This window comes from Marmota flaviventris, chromosome 10 (genome assembly GCF_047511675.1).
Source record: "Marmota flaviventris isolate mMarFla1 chromosome 10, mMarFla1.hap1, whole genome shotgun sequence".
Taxonomy (NCBI): Eukaryota; Metazoa; Chordata; class Mammalia; order Rodentia; family Sciuridae; genus Marmota; species Marmota flaviventris.
In genome coordinates, this window is record NC_092507.1 from 94848763 (window position 1) to 94871305 (window position 22543).

A 22543-nucleotide genomic window follows, 5' to 3' on the forward strand; every position below is an offset into this window, starting at 1 on the left:
ATTTTAGTTATGATTCTTACTAGATTAAACCATATACTATTTCATAACTTCTGCTGATAAAACATCACTCAGTGAAATAAAGGTAATTAGATACCATATAATAATTTTTTATAATTCTTAAAAATATTCTCAGTACTTTCATAGGAAAGTATAATCATGTAATTATGTTGGTGTCAGGGGATAAACATAACAAATTAGACTAATAGTGTCTTGTCATTTCTCTAATGGATTTAGTTTTATTTCTGAAAAATCAATCTAATAAGGTGACTATATTATCATTTCAAATAAAAATTAATTCTTAGAAGCATCTTGCCAGCACCACATAAAAATAAAAATAAATAAAATAAAGGTTATAAAAAAGAGCCTTGCTTCTCTAGAACAACTGCTTATCTAAAAATAAATTTAAAAATCTACATTTTAAATAAAGCATAAAAAGAAATAGTATGAAAATTTCCAAGACATTTAAAATATTTGTTGTGAAAATAATAAAGAACTATTCCAGTTACTCTGACAAGGTAGGAAAAGCATGCAAGCTACCTGCATCATGACTTTCAAGCGGTCAAAAGGAGCTGTGAATGTTCGTGCCACTGCACTAGCTATTCCTGCTGCCACCAATTGTTTCCACCAATCTCCAGACTGCCTTTCTTGTTCAGAAAATTCATCTGGAATTGCTATACTCTCTCCTATGTCAATTAGCTGATAAATGCAAAAAATAATTAGATAATAAAGTATGAATACTTGATAAATTAAAAGGACAACTTTTTACAAAGACCAAGAATAAATTTTCACAAGAACCAAAAACTCCAAAATTCTCTTTTATGTCACCTCCTATTACTCAAGATTGACAATTTGTTTAGCACTTGTACTAGACCAAATGATTATGAATAACACACCTTACAAATTTAATGGTAAAATTATTTCCATTAAATTAGAGTTATCAACTGAAAATTCTCAAACTGTTTGGAAAATCTCTTCCATGATAAACATAAACCCTGAGAGCAGGAATCATGTCCAAGTCACCACAGTTTCTGTCACATCCTAGGGAAGGAATAAACACTTAATAAATTTTCCCTGCTTTTGTTCAAATTCTCTCAAATTCTATTGTACACTGAAACCTAAGTCAGAATTCAAGAATAGTATCTTATTCTTAAAAAAAAATTTTCTAAAAATTAAAAAAATAGTAATAATTCCAAAGGGCATCGGGGGGTAAGCATTTTATATGCTTCATTATTATTTACATTCATTTTCTCTTCAAAGTCAATAATTTTTCTTTCTAAAAATCTGCACCAGGGCTGGGGATGTGGCTCAAGCGGTAGCGCACTCTCCTGGCATGCATGCGGCCCGGGGTTCGATCCTCAGCACCACATAAAAATAAATAAATAAATAAAGGTATTGCGTCCATCTACAACTAATTTTTTAAAAATTAAAAAAAATCTGCACTATAATAGGTTTTGCATTTCACTTCACTTTAGTAACCATATTCGATTTTGCTAAGACTGTTTTAGCAATATGTTTCAGTTAAAAAACTGCTGAACTGGACTCAGAGGATACAGATTCCATTACTTTACAATTACGGTAGACAAGTTACTTTGCTGCTTCTTAGTTTTCCAACTTTTGTTTATTTATTCAAGTAGTTCCCTCCTTTGCAAATACCTTTCCAATTCAGACCCTTTGTACTCGAGTTTCCCTCTGCCTACATTTCTCCTTGATCTTTCTGTCACTTCCTCTCCAATATGTAGCACAATTTAAACTGATCCATATATTTCTGTTTATTGCTTGAGTACTTCATTAGCAAGTAAACCCAGTGAGGGCAGCAACCTGATCTCCTGTGTTTACTGTTGTAAAACTAGTATTTTGGTACATGAAGATAAGGGTTCTCAACAAATATTTGTAGGTCAATAAATGAATATGCCAGGCCCTGGTCTATATATAAGTGATAAAATGATTCAGAAGTTAGTTTCTGCCCCCAGGAACTTATAGTTCCATTACTAATATTATCTCTGTAATAAAAGAGGAAAAGAAACAAACTATAACACAATGAAATAAATACAATAACAAGGACAGCAAATAAAGGCTTCTTAAGAACATAATACAGAGGTATTTAATAGAACATAGGCTTTATTTATTTAATTATTTATTTATTTATTTATTTAGGAGGGGAATTAAAGTAATTCAGAAGCAGCCAAGCCTCAATCTAAACCCAAGCATTCTGACCTCAGAGGCTACCTTCCTGTTCATCATACTATACTATCTCCCTGTAGAACTAGGAATTAATTGTCCAGCATGGTGGAATACACCTGTAATCTCAGTAGCTCTGGAGGCTGAGGCAGGAGAACCAAGAGTTCAAAGCCAGCTTCAGCAATTTAGGAAAGCCCTAAGCAACTTAGCAAGACTTTGTCTTAAAATAAAATATAAAAGGATCTGGGGATGTAGCTCAGTGATTAAGCACCCCTAGGTTCAATTCAATGCCCCCCAAAAAAGGTAGGGATTAACCAAGGGAATATTTAGGCAAAGGAAATAGTGTGCTCAAAGATATTACATATTCCAATAGCTACAAGATTGTATGTGGCATGGAAAGAGAGTAAGAAGCACAAGACTTAATGTTGAGGTTCCTGGTTTAGGCAACTAGGGAGGTGATGAAAAGTGAAAAAACAAAAGGTCTGAGGGAATGATAATGAGTAGTTTACACATGTTGTGCTTGTGGTGTCTCAACTGGTATCCAAGAAATACTTGCATATGCTGCTGGGCACAGTGGCACATGCCTGTGATCCCAGCAATTCAGGAGGCTAAAGCAGGAGGACTATAAATTCCAGGCAAGCCTCAACAACTTAGTGACACCCAGACCCTGTCTCAATAATTTGAAATTTTGTTAAAAAAGTTGAGGGCTGGGATTGTGGCTTAGAGGTAGAGTGCTCGCCTAGCACGGGCGAGGCCCTGGGTTTGATCCTCAGCACCACATAAAAGTAATAATTAAAATAAAGGTATGGTGTCCAACTACAACTAAAAAAAAGTATTAAAAAAAGAACTGATGATGTAGTTCAGCGGTAAAGCACCCCTGGGTTCAATCCCCAGTACCAAATACCAACCAAAAAAAAAAAAAAAAAAACTTGCATTACACAAAAGGAAAGTATAGTCTAACAACAAGATGTGGAATTATCAATCAGCCTGTGTTTGATTATTCAACCTGAGAAATATGTGGAATCGCCTATGGGAAAAATGTATAGATTGAAAGGCAAAAAAACAAATAGAGAAAAGAAAGCTGAAGATAGAACATAAAAGAAAACATACATAAAGGCAGACTGAGGAAGAAGATACTTGGGAGGAGACTGAAAAGCAATGGCTAGCAAGGTCGGAAGAAAACCAGGAGGATACAGTGCTGAGGAAGCTGGGGGAGGAGGACATTTAAAAAGCTAGACAGTGGAAAGATCAGAAGACACCCATAATACTTAAGAAGAGGCAGGTGGGCTTGGTTAGAATCTCTACAGTGTGAAAATAAAGCCAGACTATAGTTGGTTGAGAAGCAAATGGCAAGTATAACTTAAGGGGGGTGGGGAAGATCAGGTAGCTGGGAGCCATGACAGAAGACTCTATTTTATTTTAATGGTACTAACTTAACTATGTAAAATGTTTTGTTTAAATGCAGTGGGCTTACATACAGGAAATAAGGGGATAATGGAGAGAATAAAGCCTCTGATAAGGAAAGAAAATGGATTCAGAGTGTAAAGATATAGTTTTAAAAGTAGAAACATCCATTTTTTCTAACAAAGAAGGAGAGTGGGAATCACAGGGGCAGGTACACAGTTTTTACATTTTGAAAAGATCACTGTGCAAAAAGAGATCATAACCTGGCAAGAGTGGAAGTAGACAAATAGTTAGAAGGCTACTGTAACAGTTAAAGAAAGAGAAGACAATGGCTTAAACTAGGAGAGCAGAAGCAGAAATGGCAACATGATCAGATTCAGGATAACTTTAACAGCTACAGGATTTCCTGACAGTTGTGGATATCATTGTTAAGAAAGTCAAGGGGCTGGCATTCTGGCTCAGTAGTAGGGTGCTTGCCTAGCATGGATGAAGCCCTGGGTTCAATTCTCAACACTATATATATATATATATATATATATATATATATATATATATATATATATAAATAATAAAGATATTGTGTCCATCCACAACTAAAAAAAAAAGAAGAAAATATCAAGGATAATTCCTAGGCTTTTTGGTCTGTTAAATCGTGTGATCATTGAATTGAGGAGAAATAGATAGGGATGGATTATTGGAATGAATAATTGTTCTAGCCATTCATGGTGGTGTATGCCTGTAATCCCAGCAACTCAGGAGGCTAAGGCAGAAGGATCTCAAGTTTGGGTCCAACCTCAGCAACTTAGGTAAACCCGTCAGTAACTCTGGCTCAAACTAGAAAAAAGTGGGGGTGGGTGGGTCCTGGAGATGTGGCTCAGTGGTAAAGCAACTCTGGATTCAATACTCAGTACCTAAAAAAATAAATCCAACCTTTACTTGAATGCCAGGTTCCTATTTTGGGAGAACAAACTCCAAACAATATTTCTTAAGAGAGAATGATAAAAATTTGGTCATTAACTAGACAAAAATGTCTCCTTCAAAATTAGATGAATGAGGGCTGGGATGGAGATCAGGGGCACGAGGCCCTGGGTTTGATCCCCAGCACTGAAAACAAGAATGAAAATTATAACATCTCCCCGCCCCCTCCACTATTACATGGTATTTAGGATTAGCTAGCTCTTGGCTGAGTTTTCTGCCTTCATGTTTATAACTGAATTTCTCTAAATGAAAATCATCCATTTCATTCTGGCATAGACACTAAACTAATCATAGTACATTATTCTAATGTATTTAACAATGACACTCATTTCCCATTGAAGAAGGTGCACAATGAAGACAATAAAAACTAGATGAACTATCATGATAAGATCAGCAGGACAAGGCAGCAGAGGTCAAGAAGCACCAGGTTGCACAATCATGGATGAAAACAATTTTTCAGAAGATACAACTTATAAGCAACAGGAGGATTTACCTTAGGATGGTGATCTCTCCCAAATGAACATATGCAATTATTACAATTTTACTGCAAATACTGACACCCTTGACATTATTCCATTAGGAGATGACCCTCAAGTAAAGCCTGCACATGCTGAAACATACAGAAATACAGCCATGGCCACGATGTGGGATAAAGTTACTAAAAATGCTACCAATAAAAAGTGTGATAAAGAGAATCAACACACCATGACTCTTCGTGTTCTAGCTACTAAAGGAGCTACTTCAACGTCAAACATTTCTGATATTTTATTCCATCATCTTTCCAAAGAGAAATTCTTAAGAGGTTAAAGTATTGATTGTGAAACTCTCCTAGAGACATCTAATGCTGACAGTTTTGATGAAGCAGCAATTATTAAAAAATATTTCACATATTAAGAATTCTTTCCCAAAATCATAGTCATATTCTCATTCAGCATATAGTCATATTCTCATATTCTTTTTTTTTTTGTACCTGGGATTGCACCCAGGGGCACTTAACCACTGAACCACATCCTCAGCCCCCTTTTGCTTGCGTGGTACCGAGGATTGAACTCAGGGGCACTCAATCACTGAGCCATATCCCCAGCGCTATTTTGTATTTTATTTCAAGACAGGGTTTCACTGAATCCCTTAGTGCCTAGCCTTTGTTGAGGATGGCTTTGAAATCGTGATCCTCCTGCCTCAATCTCCCTGGCTGCTGAGATTACAAACATGCATGACTGCATCAAGCAATAATCATATTCTTATATGGACACCAGTCACATTGAATTAGGGGTCCATTATACTTCAGGATTACTTTTTTATACTTCAAAGATTCTTTTTTAAATGTTTTTAAAATTTGATATTTGAATAATCATAAAAGCAACAACTTACAGAAAGCATCATTAACTATATCTGCAATTCCTTATTTCCAAATCAGATTACATTCTAATGTCCTAAGGATTAAGACTTCATATCCTTTAACATCACCCAATTCAATCTTTAACATCACATAAAAGAAGAAGAAGAAACAAGGGAAAGTAAAGAGGAAAGGACAGGAAGGCAGAGCAACCAACAGAATGCAGTGTTCAGAAGCCAAGTAAAGCAGGTATCTTAAGGACAGCGTGGAATGGAACTAAGATAGCAAGATGAGATGTGAGACTTCTATTGGAGTCAGCAAATGTAGGGGGTTGTTGATCTTGGCCAGTTTGAGAAATCACTGAAAAGAATATCTGTGAAGTTTCAAGACAGAATGAGGCCCATCAGAAGATTCACAAAAGCATTCAAATAAAATTTATAATAATATTCTGTTTTGTATCTACCAGATTGGCAAACATTTTAGTCAAACAATACTACCTTTAGAAAGGTAATGAAACAAGGGGAATTTTGTTCATTGCTGATAAAAATAAAAAAAGTGTGAACATTTTGAGAAATACTTCATTGTTATCTAATAAAAATGAACAAATACTCTGTGATTCAGCAATTCCATTTCTGGGCATATAATTTGTATTCCTAAAAAATCTTATTCATTTTTCCAGAAGACATACATAAGAAGTTTATTATAGATACTATAAGCAGCATTACTTATAATAGAAAAAAATCTAGAAACACTACAAATTTCAATAGTGACCTCTATCAAAAATCCACACATTCATATAATGGTACCCTGTATTCAAAAATGAATAAAATACAGTTTCAATTCATTAATATCAATGAATCTAAAAAACTGTTAAGAAGACTATGTATAATTCACCTGGGGTTGTGGCTCAGTGGTAAAGCACTTGCCTAGCACATATAAGGCACTGGGTTCAATCTTTAGCTCCACATAAAAATAAATAAATAAAGATACTGTGTCATCTACAACTATATATATCTATTATCTATCTATCTATCTATCTATCTATCTATCTATCTATCTATACACACACACAAATACACACACATGCATATATATATGCATATATATGTAAAGAAGATTGCATATAATTCAAAAACAGGCAAAACTAAATAATTTATTGCTTACACATACATACTTTTAGTGCAAGGCACTAAGCAACTCAGTCAGAACCTGTTTCTACATAAAATACAAAATAGGGCTGGGGATGTGATTCTGTGGTTGAGTGCCCCTGAGTTCAATCACCAGTACCCCCCTCCCAAAAACAAAAACACTGGAAAAATGATTTACTGAAATCCAGTATACTGGTTAATTCCTGGGGAACGGGGAAGGATATGATTGGTGAGAGATATACAAGGAACTTCTTTAATAAAGTATATCACATATTTATTATTAAAAAACATATCTCTCTGACAAAAAGAAGATTAGTAGTTTCTAGGGCTAGTTTGAAGAGTAAGAATTAACTATAAACATGCACCAAGAAACTTTTTGAGATAATGGAAATGTTCTAAAAATGGGTTGTGGTGATGGGTGTGCCATTCTATCAATTTACTAAAATCATTGAATCTAACTGCATACTTACAGTGTGTAAATTTTATGATATAAAATTAAACTTCAATAATTCTGTTCTTAGAAATTCTGCAAACACCCTTAATTTGCTAATTATAAAAACAACAACTCAACAGCAAAAATCATATTTTATAGTGAAGTTTTAGAAGTATTTTCTATTAGATCATAAATAAGAAGGATTGATTGCCATAAGTACTGAAGATTCTAGTCCAGGGTTTCAGCAAAATATTAATATAATAATAATAATAATAATAATAATAATGTGGGAAATTAAAAAAACAATAAAGGTATTTTTTATACAAGAATATGGTTACATATAAAGCAAAACAAAAAGAATTTTTTAATAATTAGAATAAATGAGAGACTTTAACAAAATTAAAAGTAGGAAGATCAACTCATACAAATAAGATTCTCAAAGCAGAAATAATAAACTGGAAAATTTAATGGAATATAAAAATTTTGCCAATCTGGTAGATATTAAGAAAAATATCACAATAGAGGTAAAATCTACAAATTATCTACAAATTAATCTAATGAAGAATACAGATGACTATTTCAGAGAAAATTTTAATACCCTATAAAGAATATAACAGCAGACCTGAATAAATAGAGAACTAAGTCACCTTTGTGGATGGAGTAACTTAAAATTACAGAGACTAGTTTTCCCCAAATAATTCTATCAATTCAATGCAAAGTTTGTGATCCACCCCCATTCATATGTTGAAACCCTAATCCCATTGACATTTGGAAGTAAGTGCTTTGGAAAGTAATTAGACAATGAGGGTGGAGGTTTTATAAGAGGCCAGACAGATAGCTAGTACTCTTTTCACTATGAGAATAAAAGAAGATAGCCCTCTTCAAACCAGTATTAGAGCATTCATCAAGAATTCTATCATACAGGCATGCTGATCTTTGACTTGAGAAAGAAATGTTTGCTGTTTAAGTCACCTCGTCTATGGTATTGTATTATAGCAGCACAAGCTGACTGAGACAAAATTGGTACTGAGAAGTAAAGCGCTGCTGCAACAAATACCTAAAAGTATGGAAACCTTAAAACTGGGTAATGGATAGAGGCTGCAAGAACTTCAGAGTGCATGCTCTACAATGCCAATATTGCCATTAAAGCAAGTTTAAAGGTAATTCTGGTAAAGGCTCAAAAAGAAAATAGAACTTTATAAAAAGCTTCTGTCTTCCTAGAACATACATAAATAATCATGGACAGAATATTGGTAGAAATATGAAATATAAAAGCCATTCTAATGAGGTCTCAAATGGAAATGAACATATTATTGGAAACTAGAGGAAAGGCCACCCTTGTTATAAAGTGCCAAAGCACTTGGATGAATTTTGTTCATCCAAAACACTCTAGTGTTTTGTGGAAGTGAAACATATGAGCATTGAAATTGGATATTTAGCTGATGAGATTTCTAAGCAAAGTGTTAAAGGAGAGGCTTGGCTCCTCTTACTGCTTATAGTAAAAGTATAAGGGGAAAGAAATGAATTAAAGACAGAATTACCATGAAAAAAGGAACCAGAACTGAGAGTCTTGAAAAATTCTCAGCCTGTTTACAAAAAAATGAAAAAGTATATATGGAAGAAAACACTGAAAGTGAAATGAACTGCTATTTGGTAAATGTGAGTGTAAATCATGAACTTAACAAGTCATCTCAACAGAAACTAGGAAGGAAAGAGAGAAAAACAATAAGCAAAAACAATGCCTACTAAAACCAAATGAAACAGAAAATGGGCCAAAATTTTAAAAGACTGCCATATTTCTTAGACCCTACAGGACTAAACCAAAGAGCTATTCAGCATAAAACATGTGCTACTAGGTAAGGGAAGAACTCAAATGAGGTTCAACTATCATCAGAACTACCACTCCCAACACAGGCCCAGAATGCACAGGCTGGGCTTGGGGACAAGACAGCTTCCACTTCAGTTTCAAAGAGTGGGACCAATACCCTGCAGGGTCATGAGGGCAGAGCCACCTAAAACCCCTGGGGCACAATCCCACTGGGCAGAGCCAGGAAGATGGACTACTGCTCTAGTAGGTTGTGGGGCAGGATCACAGCTCTAGTGTATGCAGAAGGTGGACATCAAGCAAAAACAATTATTCTCAAGCCTTAAGAGCTTGTGGAGCTTTCCCTACTAAATTTTGGACTTGTGTGGGGCCCATCTTCCCTTCCATTCTTTCCTGTTTCTCTCATTTAGAATGGAAACTATATCCCATGCCTATCTCTCCATTGTATTTTGGAAGCATATAACCTGCTTGGTTTCACAGGCTCCTATCTGGAGAGGATGAACTTAACCACTGAGCCACATCTCCAGCACTTTTTTGTATTTTATTTAGAGACAGGGTGTCACTGAGTCACTCAGGGCCTAGCTAAGTTGCTGAGGCTGCCTTTAAACTTGTGATCCTTCTGCTTCAACCTCCCAAGATGCTGGGATTACAGATGTGCACCACTGCACCCAGCTTGGTGATATTTTAGATAAGATGTTGGTCTTTAGACTACAGATTCAATACTGGAACAAATAAGGAATTTGGGTGCCACTATAATGGCATGAATTTATTGTGCATGTAAGGACATGAATTTAGGGGACAAGGAGAAGAATGCAGTGGGATAAATGTCTGTGTACCCCTATCCCAAATTCATATGTTGAAATCCTAATCCTAATGTGTTAGTATTTGGAGTTGGGCACTTTTAAGAGGAGGCCAGACAGCTAGCTACCTCTTTTCTGAACATGTGCAAGTACAAAAAGAAAATATCCCCCTGTAAACCAGGAGTAAAGTACTCACCAAAAACCACACCTCTGATCTCAAATTTCTAATCTCCAGAACTGTGAGAAATAAATTTTTGTTTAAGCCACCAAGTCTATGGTATTTTGTTATACCAATCCAAACTAAGACAAATTTAATCATAATCAAGTTTCTAAAAAAAATGCAGCTAGAATTAAAAAATTTTAAAGTCTATGGGGAAAAATAAGAAAATTCCTTTTATAAAAACATGGGTTAATTTTATAAACAAACAAACAAAAAAGATCAATAAGGGAAGGAGAGTAAGTAGAGAGTATTTACTTTACTAGATAAGTCATATAATATAGAGCCATGGTCATGAAAACAGTTCAATAGCTGTATAAGAAATAGACCAAACACAGATAGAAAGAAAGCTCAAGAAAAAAAGACACGTTCATATGTAAGCTCCATATCCAAGAAAGGTGGTACTATAAACAAATGTGGAAGAAAGAGACAGGTTAGTTATATTATCAAAATTCCCTCAATATTATATATATATATTTCCTCAATATATATATATATATATATATATATATATATATATATATATATATATATATTACAGACTACAGATGAATTAAAGACCTAAACATAAAAGATGAAACTATAGCTTAAAAGAGAAAATACAGAATTTCTTTGTGAACAAAAGGTAGAGAAATACTTAAATATAATAGAAAAACTGCAAACCATTCCATTTTTGATGGATTTAGTTAGCAAAAAATTAAGAATTTGTTTTTAACCAAAAACAGCATTGACAAAAAAAAATAAAAAAAGAAAATTGACATACTAGAAAAAATGTTTGCAAGTCTAAGCTCAATAGATATTAATATCTAGAATAAATGTACAACACCTATAAAATAACAAAGATTAAAAAACTCATCAAAAGGATATAAATGATAGACAAAGGATATAAACAGATAATTTATTAAAAAGAACATGCATACCTAAAAAGAACAAATAAAAAAAAAAACGAGGACCCCACCAGGCACTGTGGTACACATCTATATTCCCAGCTACTTAGGAGGCTGAGGCAGGAGAATCACTTGAACCCAGGAGTCTGAGGCCAGTCTAGGCAACACAGTGAGATCTTGTCTCTCAATAAATAAGAAAAGAAAGATAAGGACTCCCCCCCGACAAAAGAAGAACATGAAAACATCTAATATTTCTATGAAAATCTGTCCAAAGTACACTAGGAATTAAATAAATGCACTAAAACAATGAGATACAACTTTATACCCAATAGAATGGCAAATAATAGAAAACTGGATGATGTCAAGCAATAAACAATATGTAAATAACCAGGTAACTTCACATTGCTGATGGAAGTGTTAACTGGTATTTGCAAGCCATTCTTGGAAACAACATGACAATAGTTCATAAAATAAGACTGATGCCCTAGTAAAATATACATATATGCATATTCCCTATGATTCAGAAATCAACATGAAATTCTCTAAGGTACATAACAGGAAAGCATTTTCTGTAAGTGGAGAATTAGAGAAAACCTAATGCCCATTACTATGGTAATGGACAAATGAGATATGGTAAATGCATGCTATGTAATAGTTAGAAACAACAAATTATATGAACATATAAGGACAAATCAGATGAGCTGGGGGTATAGCCCAGTGGCAGAATGCTTCCCTAGCATGCTTAAGTCCCTGGACTCAATCCCCAGCACCTCAAAAAGGGGGTGGGGGGATGGGGAAGGAGAACAAATTCATCAAGTAATAAATCAGATATGGCCTCTAGCACAATACTATCAATATAAATAAAATGTCATATGAAATAATACTACATGTTTCCTAAGAATACATAAATATTTGGGAACACAGATGAAACATATTAGAATAAGTGCCTATTATCATATTGATTGAATAATTATATACTCATATTGTTTAAAATATATTAATATACTAATTTAATTCTCAAAACTCATTCTATTATCTCCACCACATAATTAAGGAAGCTGAATCATAGAGGGGTTTATATACCTAGAGGGTGGCAGATGTGGGCTTGAAACCTAGATATTCTCACCCCAGAGTTTATTCCATTTTTCATCCCCTATATTGTCTATGGAGAAGAAGCAAAACCCAGTAGGGTAGGCAAGAGTAGTAGGTCATGAAAAAATAATACATATTATTTTTCACTTCTCTAAGGCAGGCCAACTATTGCATAGTAATGAATTCTTAACACAAAGTAGGCCCTTTTCATAAGCATTATTTTGATTTCCAGGTTTCAGCAAACAAACAAATCTGCGGTTGCTGTGCCTGTAGACTACTAACCCCCCACCACTACCTTACTAAATCAGTAGAACATTACTAGGAAGGAATACTTTAACTTTAGCCACTAAGGTAACAAATGTTGTAGGAACTATACAATGATAAAAACAGCTATGACATTTAGAGAAAAATGAAAACAGTAAAACACAAACTAATCTTACAGTAGAACGCTTCCAGAAATGAATAATCTCATTGATATTTTTTGCAGGATGCAGTAAAAAGTAGTCTCTCCATTCATCCCAGTCTACTGTCATTGTTCCATCAGTATCAATGCTGAAATAAATTTTAAAATAGTGCTTGTAACATCTATAATAAAGTTAGCACCATTATAAAAATTAATCAAAGCTTCCTAAATATTTATTACTGATGCCATTCCTTTGGACTCCACAAATATCCCTGTATTTTCACATGTTAAAAAATAGATTATATTTTTTATAAAAGTTTTAGATTTTATAAACATTGAGAAGACAATTCATGGTTCCCATCTATCCCCACATTCAGTTTACCCTATTGATATCATCTTACATTTTTATAGTACATTTGCTATAATTAATGAGCCAATATTGATACATCATTATTAACTAAATTTCACATTTCATTCATTTTTCAAAATAAAAACTTCATTTTCCCCCAGGACTCCATTTGAAATACAACATTCTATTTATTTGTTATATCTCCTTAAGATTATCTTGGCTATGTAGTTTCTCCAATTTTCCTTGTTTTTGATAATCTTGACAGTTTGAAGGAGTACCAAACTCCTCAGCTGGGATTCATTTATATTGCTTTTTAATTTTTTACTTGTTTGTATTTTTCTCATATTTTCCTGTTATCCATTGAAGAATAAGACTATTTCTAAATCACCTGTATATATCTAGTACTAAGCAGTCAATAAATGTTTGTTGGATGAATGAATGAATGATACATGAATAAAACTAAAGAGTAACTTTATACTTTTTGGCTCTTGTAGTATTTTTACCTTTGACCCTTTATTAACTGCTTATAGCTTTCTGATAAAGTTTAAAATAAGTTTTTGTTTTTGAACTTAAAACTCACTTTTATCATACAAAATCAGCATTTACTCAATTTTTAAATAATTCAAATTTAAAAATGGAAGTTGTTTGTGTCTGAATAGAAAGTGAAATTTTTTTCCTTAGCATTTTTCAAAATGGAAATCCTAAAAAATGAAACGTATTCTGCCAACAAAAAATTTAGTATAACTTCCAACTCCAGCCAAGAAAAAATAATGGATGGTTATAGAACTTATACTTCCATTGTCAACAATTATGAAACTACACAGAACATAAGAAACAACTGTTTTCAGGCACTGGTCTCAGAACAAGACGGGGTTGTGATACTTGAAAAAAGGAAAACATGAGTTGAGTTTCCCATGCACTCTGGTTTCTGACTGGTGACAATTTCAAACTGCAACATAGAAGAGTAGGAGTCTACATAGACAGCAAGTGGGTAGAATAAAATAAGAGTTGGGTTCAGGGCTGGTGAAGGGGCAGGAATTTACAGTGCAAATATTCTAGACAGGTATCCCTTTCAGTCTTTGACTAAATACTAAGCTACTGTATAATACTATTAGCCTAATTAAAATAGCTACTGGAGGACAGTGAGCTTAATGGGAATTCTAGAGCTGAGCAATGTTTGGGTTCAAAACAGAAGAGAACAAGGGAGGGGAAGAGAGAAAAGAAAGAGGAAAGGGAGGGCAAAAAAATTATATACAGAAAAAAATTTAAAAAGCAACTACAGACTTTCCATTAGAAAAATCTTGTGTTGTTAGACATCTTCAATGATAATTTCAAAGTGTCGAAAGGAAAAAGACTGTCTCCATAGAATTCTGTAAACAACAAAATAATTACCAAAAATGAAAGTGAAGACATTTTCAGATAAATAATTACTACAAAACTCTCCAGTAGGAAATATGTACCACTTCCATCCACTTTTGATTATGTTCCTGCATATAATCATCTAGTATTTTCTCCCTACTGGCCTGAATGCTGAAGCAGGAACTTTGGCTCGTTAATAGCTGCATCCTTTGCACCTAGAGCTATGACTAATGCTTACTGGAGTTGTACAAATAAATTCTCAATAAATCATTGCTGTCAGCAGTTTGTAATTTATCCTAGGGTATGATTTAGAAGCATATTTCCAATATACCAAACAGTACAGTAACATATAATTTTCTGAGTACTGCCTTACTAAGTACTCCTTGCATATCATTTTTTAAAAAATCCATAGACTGATACTATTACCAAGTCTCTTACCATGTTTGTCCTATTAAATTTTTTATTAAAAAATATTATAAGAAATCTTATTTCTTATTGAATTGCATTATGAACAGAGAATATATTCTATATGGTTCTAATTATTTTTAGTTTTTTACATTTCTTTATAACCTAGCAAAGAGTCAATTCTATTTTGGGGGGAGTGGGGGCTTGTGGGTACTGGGGATTAAACCCAGGAACACTCTATCACTAAGCTGTATTTCTAGCCCTTTTTTGTTTGTTTGTTTGTTTTTATCTTGGGGCAGAGTCTGGCTAAGTTGCCCAGGCTGGCCTCAAACTTGTGATCCTTTTGCCTTAGCCTTCCAGTAAGTGAAGGGCTTAGAGTCAAATTTTCTATATGTGCTTTAATACATGTATTTATGTGTGTGTGTATATATATACAAACACACATATATCTATATACACACACACACATCTATATATATACACACACACATATATATATCTTTATATCTGATACATATATATCATATATATCCTTAATATATATGACGTATATATATATATAGATCTCTCTCTATATATAGATCTCTCTATATACATAGATCTATCTATCTATATTTATATCTATATCTATATCTATATCAAAGATAATCAATAAGGGTTGATGATGAAACTGTTCAAATATTCTATCCTTACGAACATTTTGTTGCCTTGTTCCATTACTGATATATGTGTTAAATTCCCTTGCTACAATCATTTATGTATTCTTTTTTGTAGTTCCATCAATTCTTGCTTTATAAATTTGGGGCTATATTATTAGATCCATAGAAATTTAGAATTGTTATATCTTCTAGGTAAATTAAAACTCAAATAGTTATAAAATGCATTTATGTTACAAATCAACAACAAAAAAACTTAAAAACCCAAAAATACATTTTGAAATTTAAACACCTACATTTAAATATCTGCTGTGAAAAGAAAAATTACAGGTTTTAAAATTTAGAACTAAATAAGAATGAAAATACCAATCATATATCAGAATTTGTAGGAGATATCAGGGCTGGGGTTGTGGTTCAGTGGTAGAGTGCTTGCCTAGTATGAATGAGGCACTGAGTTCGATCCTCAGCACCACATAAAAACAAAATAATGTGTCCACCTAAAACAAAACAAAACAAAAAAACAAAAAACGTAAATGAATAAATATTTTTTAAAAAACAAGAATTTGTATGACATATCAAAAGCACTCACAAAAGTACTTGGAGTTATTGCTCTCGGTTATAACAGAAATTTGGAAATTAGTGAACTAATTATTAATTAATTAAACAGAAAAGGACAGATATAGCATTTTTAGTCTTATGTGTTTGGAGGTTCTCTCATGTTCAAGCCATTTCATAGCTGCAGTAGTGTTTGAAGCCCTGAATGAACTGTTGGTATGTCTGAACCAAGGTCTAAAGCAGAAGTAGGCCCTTTGGAGAACTCCAGTGGAATCTCACCAATGTGAGACTGCTCCTTTGGTTTGGCAGACGTTGTGCTCAGAGAGAATTCTGTGATACCCCGGAATTTATTGGCTCAGACAGCCCATGGTTCAAACGCAGGTGGAGAGAGATACCAGTGGCCCAACTCACCCCGTGGCACCAGCTGCCTCCAGGAGGAAGAATTGCAGCACAAGTGCTAGATCCACAATTAGGCCAGCTTCCCCACAGCTGTGACTTCTGGTTTACTGTGAAGAACCCCTCCTCACCATAAATTTCTTTGGTGTGTTTCACTATAAATAAAGTATTCACAGGCTTTTCCCCTTTGTTAGGAGCAGACCCATCAGGTCCCTTCCACCCATAAAGCACCCGCTCAAACTATATTTCTTGTATCCTTTGTCTTTATCTCTTAGTACTACTTTTTCAGACTTTTATTTCCAGCCAGCCCACACTATGAGGGTTACCTATTCCTTCTCCACGCAGGCTGTGGCCAAGACAACAGAATGACAAGTGCGAGAAGTCGGAAGTTAATTATTTGAAATAATTAATAATACAATGAGAAAATTTCAGTGGAAAAAAAATTTTGTAAGCACCAATGAATATTAGGGATAGTTAGTAAATAAATAAATAACTATAGATTTGGAGGAGATCAAATAAGAGATACATAAATTTATCCCAATAAATTTGAAAATTTAGATAAAATAATTCCTAGAATTTATAGAAGTTGTATAAATAAATTTTTAATAAATCATTGGCAGTTTGTAATTTATGTTAAGTATGATTTAGTAGTATATTTCCAATATACCAAACAGTATTTCTGGAAAAATTACAACTTTACAAAGCTGATCTAAGAGGGACTAGAAAATGTGAATTATTTGACAATTCTTAATGAAATTGAACCAATTATTTTAAATGGAACATAAAGAGAACATAAGGCTCAGCTGATTTTACAATTTTTCTTTTAAACATTCCAGGAGTAGATCAATGCAATGTTATTCAATCTCTTACAGAGAATGTGAAAAGGAAATCTTTTCCTCAACTCACTCCATGAGATTTTAGTCAATGTAGCCTAAAAATCAAAATTAAATTAGGACAGTGAAGCATAGAAAAGAACAGAGTGATCTCTCCCACAGCATAAAATGTAAAAGTTACTCACAAATTTTTGGCAAAGTGAATTTATCAGAATGTCTTTTTCTTTGTTTGTTTATTAACATTTGTTAAATGTTTTTTTGTTGTTGTTGTTGTTTGTACCAGGGATTGAATCTAGGGGTCCTTAACTGCTGAGCCACATCCGCAATCCTTTTTTGAGAGGGTCATATTAAGATGCTTAGAGCCTCACTAATTGCTGAGGCTGGCTTTGAACTTGAAATTTTCCTGCCTCAGCCTCCCAAACCTCTGGAAGAATGTATTGTTAAAAGGTGCATACATTCCAGGAATGCAAAGATAAGCTGACAAGGAAAAAATCTATAAACTAATTTGCCACATTGACACGTTAAAGAAAGATATTTGATATTCTCACAAATATAATCCCATGTGTAATTTTTTAAAAAAAATCTCTTTATAAAATATAAGAAAGGACCTTCTTTAACATGAGGAAGATTATAAGCCATTCTTAATGATAAATATTAAATTATTCCCTTTATAATCAGGAGACAGAATGACCATCATTACCATCAACACCATTCTAGCAAGAGAAGTTGATTAATCAAAGGTATAAGTATTAGAAAAGAAGAAATAAAATTGCCAGAATTCAAAGCATTATCTTTGAAGTAATATCTTATGTGGAAAATACAGTTTCTGTTCCCCCAACTTTCCCACATTACAGTTTACTTGGTTCTTCTCAAGCTTTAAACACATCTCTATCCTTGCTAAAAGCCAGAAGACCACTGCCTGAGCCTGTTTAAAGTCAGAGATCCCATCATACATGCCATTCTAACACATAAGACTCTATACAGAGGGCATATCAAAGCACCAGACACTTGGGAGCTTTATGGGCAAATCCAAACTGGTATAATTTTTAGGAATGGACTGAAAGAGTAGATTTGGGAATACATATATCACCTGAAGAGAACCCAAGAGTGAATCAATATGCATACTTTGTTGTGCTTATTTCTTAAACCCAAGAAGTTTGAGAATGAGCATACCACCAATCAAGCTTCTCTGGACCTATGAAAGCAATTCTCTAACAGTTTGTTTAAGGGAAGAAAATTTAGCAGCACAGTAAAGCGGAGTAGGAGGATACAGCCAGCATTAAGTCTCCCTTTCATCTCTCAGCCTTCCCCTTTCCTCCTGTTCTTTTAAAACTTCTCCTTATTTTATCTTTGTCCCTTTGTATAAGGCACAGCAGTTTCAACCATGGAATTCCTTCTTCAAAAGAAATCTTCCTGAAAGCTTAAGATACAGAACAAATAAAGGTGCTACTGTTTGATTCAAGCAATAGTGGGAGGCCAGGAGTTCATTCTGACACCTCCCCTTTCCTCCTCCCATATATAAACATGCATATAATAAACACACACACACACACACACACACTTGGGGGGGAGCGGGGGGTGGTAGGAGGTGGCCATATAAGTACAGCCTGTGAACCCTAAAGCTGAGAGAATATGAGAGTTCATTTGGTTCTGCTACTTAAATGTTCAAGCACTTAATGGAATGCCTTTGCAAGTTGCTTTCAGAGGAACAGATTCAAAGCAGACAGAATTAAGCAAGTACAAAGTTACAGAATAAGGGTAGAAATGTCGTATCTATAGCAATTAGTTTCTGACATAGCTAATAAAACACAATCTAAAAAACTACTAACAATGAGGATAAGTGCTTACCTTTTCAGAATCTCTTTTGCCTGAACTTCAGAAATATGTATACCCAGTGATTTCACCGCAGCAATTATATCTGAAACTTCTATTACTCCTTTAAGAAATGAAAAAAATCACATTAAAGTATCTGAAAAGATAATGACGCAAACTATACTTAGAGTGCAATAGTCTTTTAAAAAAGTTCATCAGCCCTATATGTCTATAATCCCAAATCAATACCCCATGCTTAAGAAGCTCTAAAAAGTCAAACATTATTTGTAAATTTAGAATCAAAAGTTTATTTGGTAGCAAAACCCAATTAAGACTGATGTGAGGTTAATTTTGGTCAATTATTTGTAATTATGTAATGTGAACATTCATGTTTCACTGCAGAAATATCATGACTATAATTGCATGATGGTGACCCAGATCCCACTTGTATTATTACATAATATGTATGTATACAGTATATTACTTTTCTAAAATCCGAATTCTACATTTCAAAACACATCTGACACCCAAGTAGATCTGTAACAGATTCTTGATTATTACATCTATTTGGAAAGAACTGAAAAAGCTTATTCTGAAGACCTGATTCAGGGGCATGAAAAGAAGGCCACTCAATAAAGACAAAATACTTAATATACAACATACTTAGAATAAAAAGCCAAACACTTTTAAGTAAACACATCTTATGTTAAATAACTCAAATCAACAAATATAGTTAATACAATTTCACTATGCTGTACATTCTCACATTGCTGGATGTCATGAAGGGAAAATTAAATATTCCATATTCACCTCAAACTCTAAAACACAAATCTAATCACATTATTCTCAAAACCCAAAATATCTTTGATTCCTCTCTCACATAAAGATAATTGAGGCTATTCAATCTTTTTATTTTATTTTTTACATTTGAATCAGATGGGATATAATTTCTAATTTTTCTGAGTGTACAGTTTGCAGAATCACATTGGTCATGCAGTCACGTATATACACACAGTATTAATAATGTCTATTTCATTCTAATACATATATAATTTTTAATGAAAAAGGTCAACTTTAGTGTCTCCTACTTGAAAAATAGGTAATACAAAAAAGCTATCACAAATTCAACCATACATTCATTTGTATTTTATTAACAAGGGCTGTATATGCTTACATTCATAAATAATAGTCCACATAAGTATACAACATTACTTGGCCCAAGACCTTTATTCAGATATACAATCTCAGACTCCTTGCAGTGACTCCAAGGCCCCAAGTGTTCCATTCCAAGATCTATAGGTTGGAATTTACTGACTATTCCTCAGCTTAGAAATCAAAGCTTCATCAACTGGGAAAGCATGCATCCTCTGCCTTATAATTCATTATAATCTTCAAACACTATATTCATGAATTCAATTCAGTAATTTTTAACAATTTGACAACCTACTCTGCATATCTCTATTTTAAATGTGAAAGAATTCAAGGATTAACAAAATCACCAATGAGTTTACAAATTTATATGAATGCTCTAATTATTTTTAAAAATTATCACACTGTGTTAAATGTATGTTAAGAGAAGAATTATAAATAGCGGCTGGGGTTGTAGCTCCGTGGTAGAGCGCTTGGTTGTCTAGCACATATGAGGCACTGGGTTCAATCCTCAGCACCACATTAAAAAAAAAGAAGAAAATTGAAAGTTTAATTTTTTTTTAATTAAAAAAAGACTTATAAATAAAATGTGATGAAAAGGTAAATAAAGGAGTAAGAAACAAGAGTTACAAATAAAGTACCATAAAGGATAAACAAGAGACCATCAAAGAAAAAAAACACTTTCATAAAAGGAGCAAGGTACATTATGAGCAAGACACATTTATTTACTAAAGATTTATTGCAAACTTACATATAGCATTAGAAATCATGACAATAGGTACCTTGGCAAGGTTGGCCTTATGAAAATTCATGTAGCTTATATGTGTAATTTATAACTTATTATAATTTATGCATTTTGCTGAATCTGTTATCTAGTAATGAAATTTTCCCCAAAAATATTGAGTTGGGGCAAACATGAAATGGCCTTTAACTAGCTCTGACCTTGTATGGTAATTTCCCTTTGTTCAAGCTATTGCCTCTTCTCAAAAAACCCTTTTATTTGTTTATATACTGACCCAGAAAAATCGAAATTGCTTTCACTGCAATGATGAACTTGAAAATAATTCAATGAAATGATGGTGTTTAGATGAATGGAACAGACTGCAACCATTCCAGCATTGAAATTCCAGGAATAACTGCAAATTATTCCATTCCTAAACCAGTAATCCATTGCTATAATGCATCACCATTCATGGTTTAAAAAGAATATATGATCACAAATATAAAATCTGAGCTTGGTTCAACTGGTTGGCTCTTCTACTGGTATTGCCTAGGTTTTCATGTGAATTCACTCATCTGAAGGTCCAACTGTAGCTGGCAGCTGGATGGTTTCAATCATATATCTGTTACCTCAGAGGAGAATGCAGAACAGCTAATAATTAAATGAGCATCTCTCTCCATGTGGTCTCTCCAGATGGGTTGCTAGACTTCTTTTCTGGTGTCTCAGGATGGTTAAGAGGCAGTACTCCAAAATAGCAAGTTACAATGTACAAGTACTCTTTTATTAAGCCTTGCTCATGTCTCAATGGCTGAAGCAAATCAAATGATAAAGCCCAGGTCAATATGAGACAGATGGGTATGAATCCTAGCAGATGTGACTAATTGGAACAGGCAAAGAAAAGCAAAATTATTTACCCTTCCAAAGCCTTAGTGTTCTCAGACTGCAAGGACTATGTGAAATAAAAAATGTGATGTATTAGGTAAAGTAGCCAGAACAAACACAGCAGATAGAAGAGTCCAATAAATGTTAATTCCTTTTCCTTCATTTCCTCATCTCCCACTCACAAAAAACTCCCCTCAAGAAAGAACCTTAATGATGAAATCACGTTTAATAATTTCTTTATGCAGGGGAAAAAAAACAAGGGGGAGAAATGAATTACATTAGATGGGGTAGAGAGAGAAGATGGGAGGGGAGGGGAAGGGAGGGGGGATAGTAGAGGATAGGAAAGGCAGCAGAATACAACAGACATTAGTATGGCAATATGTAAATTAGTGGATGTGTAACTGATGGGATTCTGCAATCTGTATACGGGGTAAAAATGGGAGTTCATAACCCACTTGAATCAAAGTGTGAAATATGATATGTCAAGAACTATGTAATGTTTTGAACAACCAACAATAAAAATTAAAAAAAATAATTTCTTTATGCATATATTTGCAACTGTAACCATGGACCTTTAGGCTGAACACAATAGGAACTCAGATGCTTCTAATTAAATTTAACACAGAGGGGAAAATATATTCATTTCCGAAGGCTACTGTAACAAAGTACCATAAGTTAGTGCCTTAGCTCACAGTTCTGGAAGCCAGAAGTTTAAAATCAAGTTG

General features: G+C 33.7%; 1 protein-coding gene across 1 annotated transcript in view; it reads right to left on the reverse strand.

The window, feature by feature from the left end:
• LOC114098919 (mitochondrial adenyl nucleotide antiporter SLC25A24-like) overlaps positions 1-22543 on the reverse strand; it is a 51212-nt gene that overhangs the window by 16554 nt on the left and 12115 nt on the right. The window contains exons 3-5 of the mRNA XM_027943157.2: positions 19103-19190; positions 12739-12850; positions 538-696 (exon numbers count right to left, since the gene is read on the reverse strand). Of these exons, the coding sequence (XP_027798958.2) occupies positions 538-696; positions 12739-12850; positions 19103-19190 (359 nt within the window). The remainder of the gene's footprint in view (positions 1-537; positions 697-12738; positions 12851-19102; positions 19191-22543) is intronic.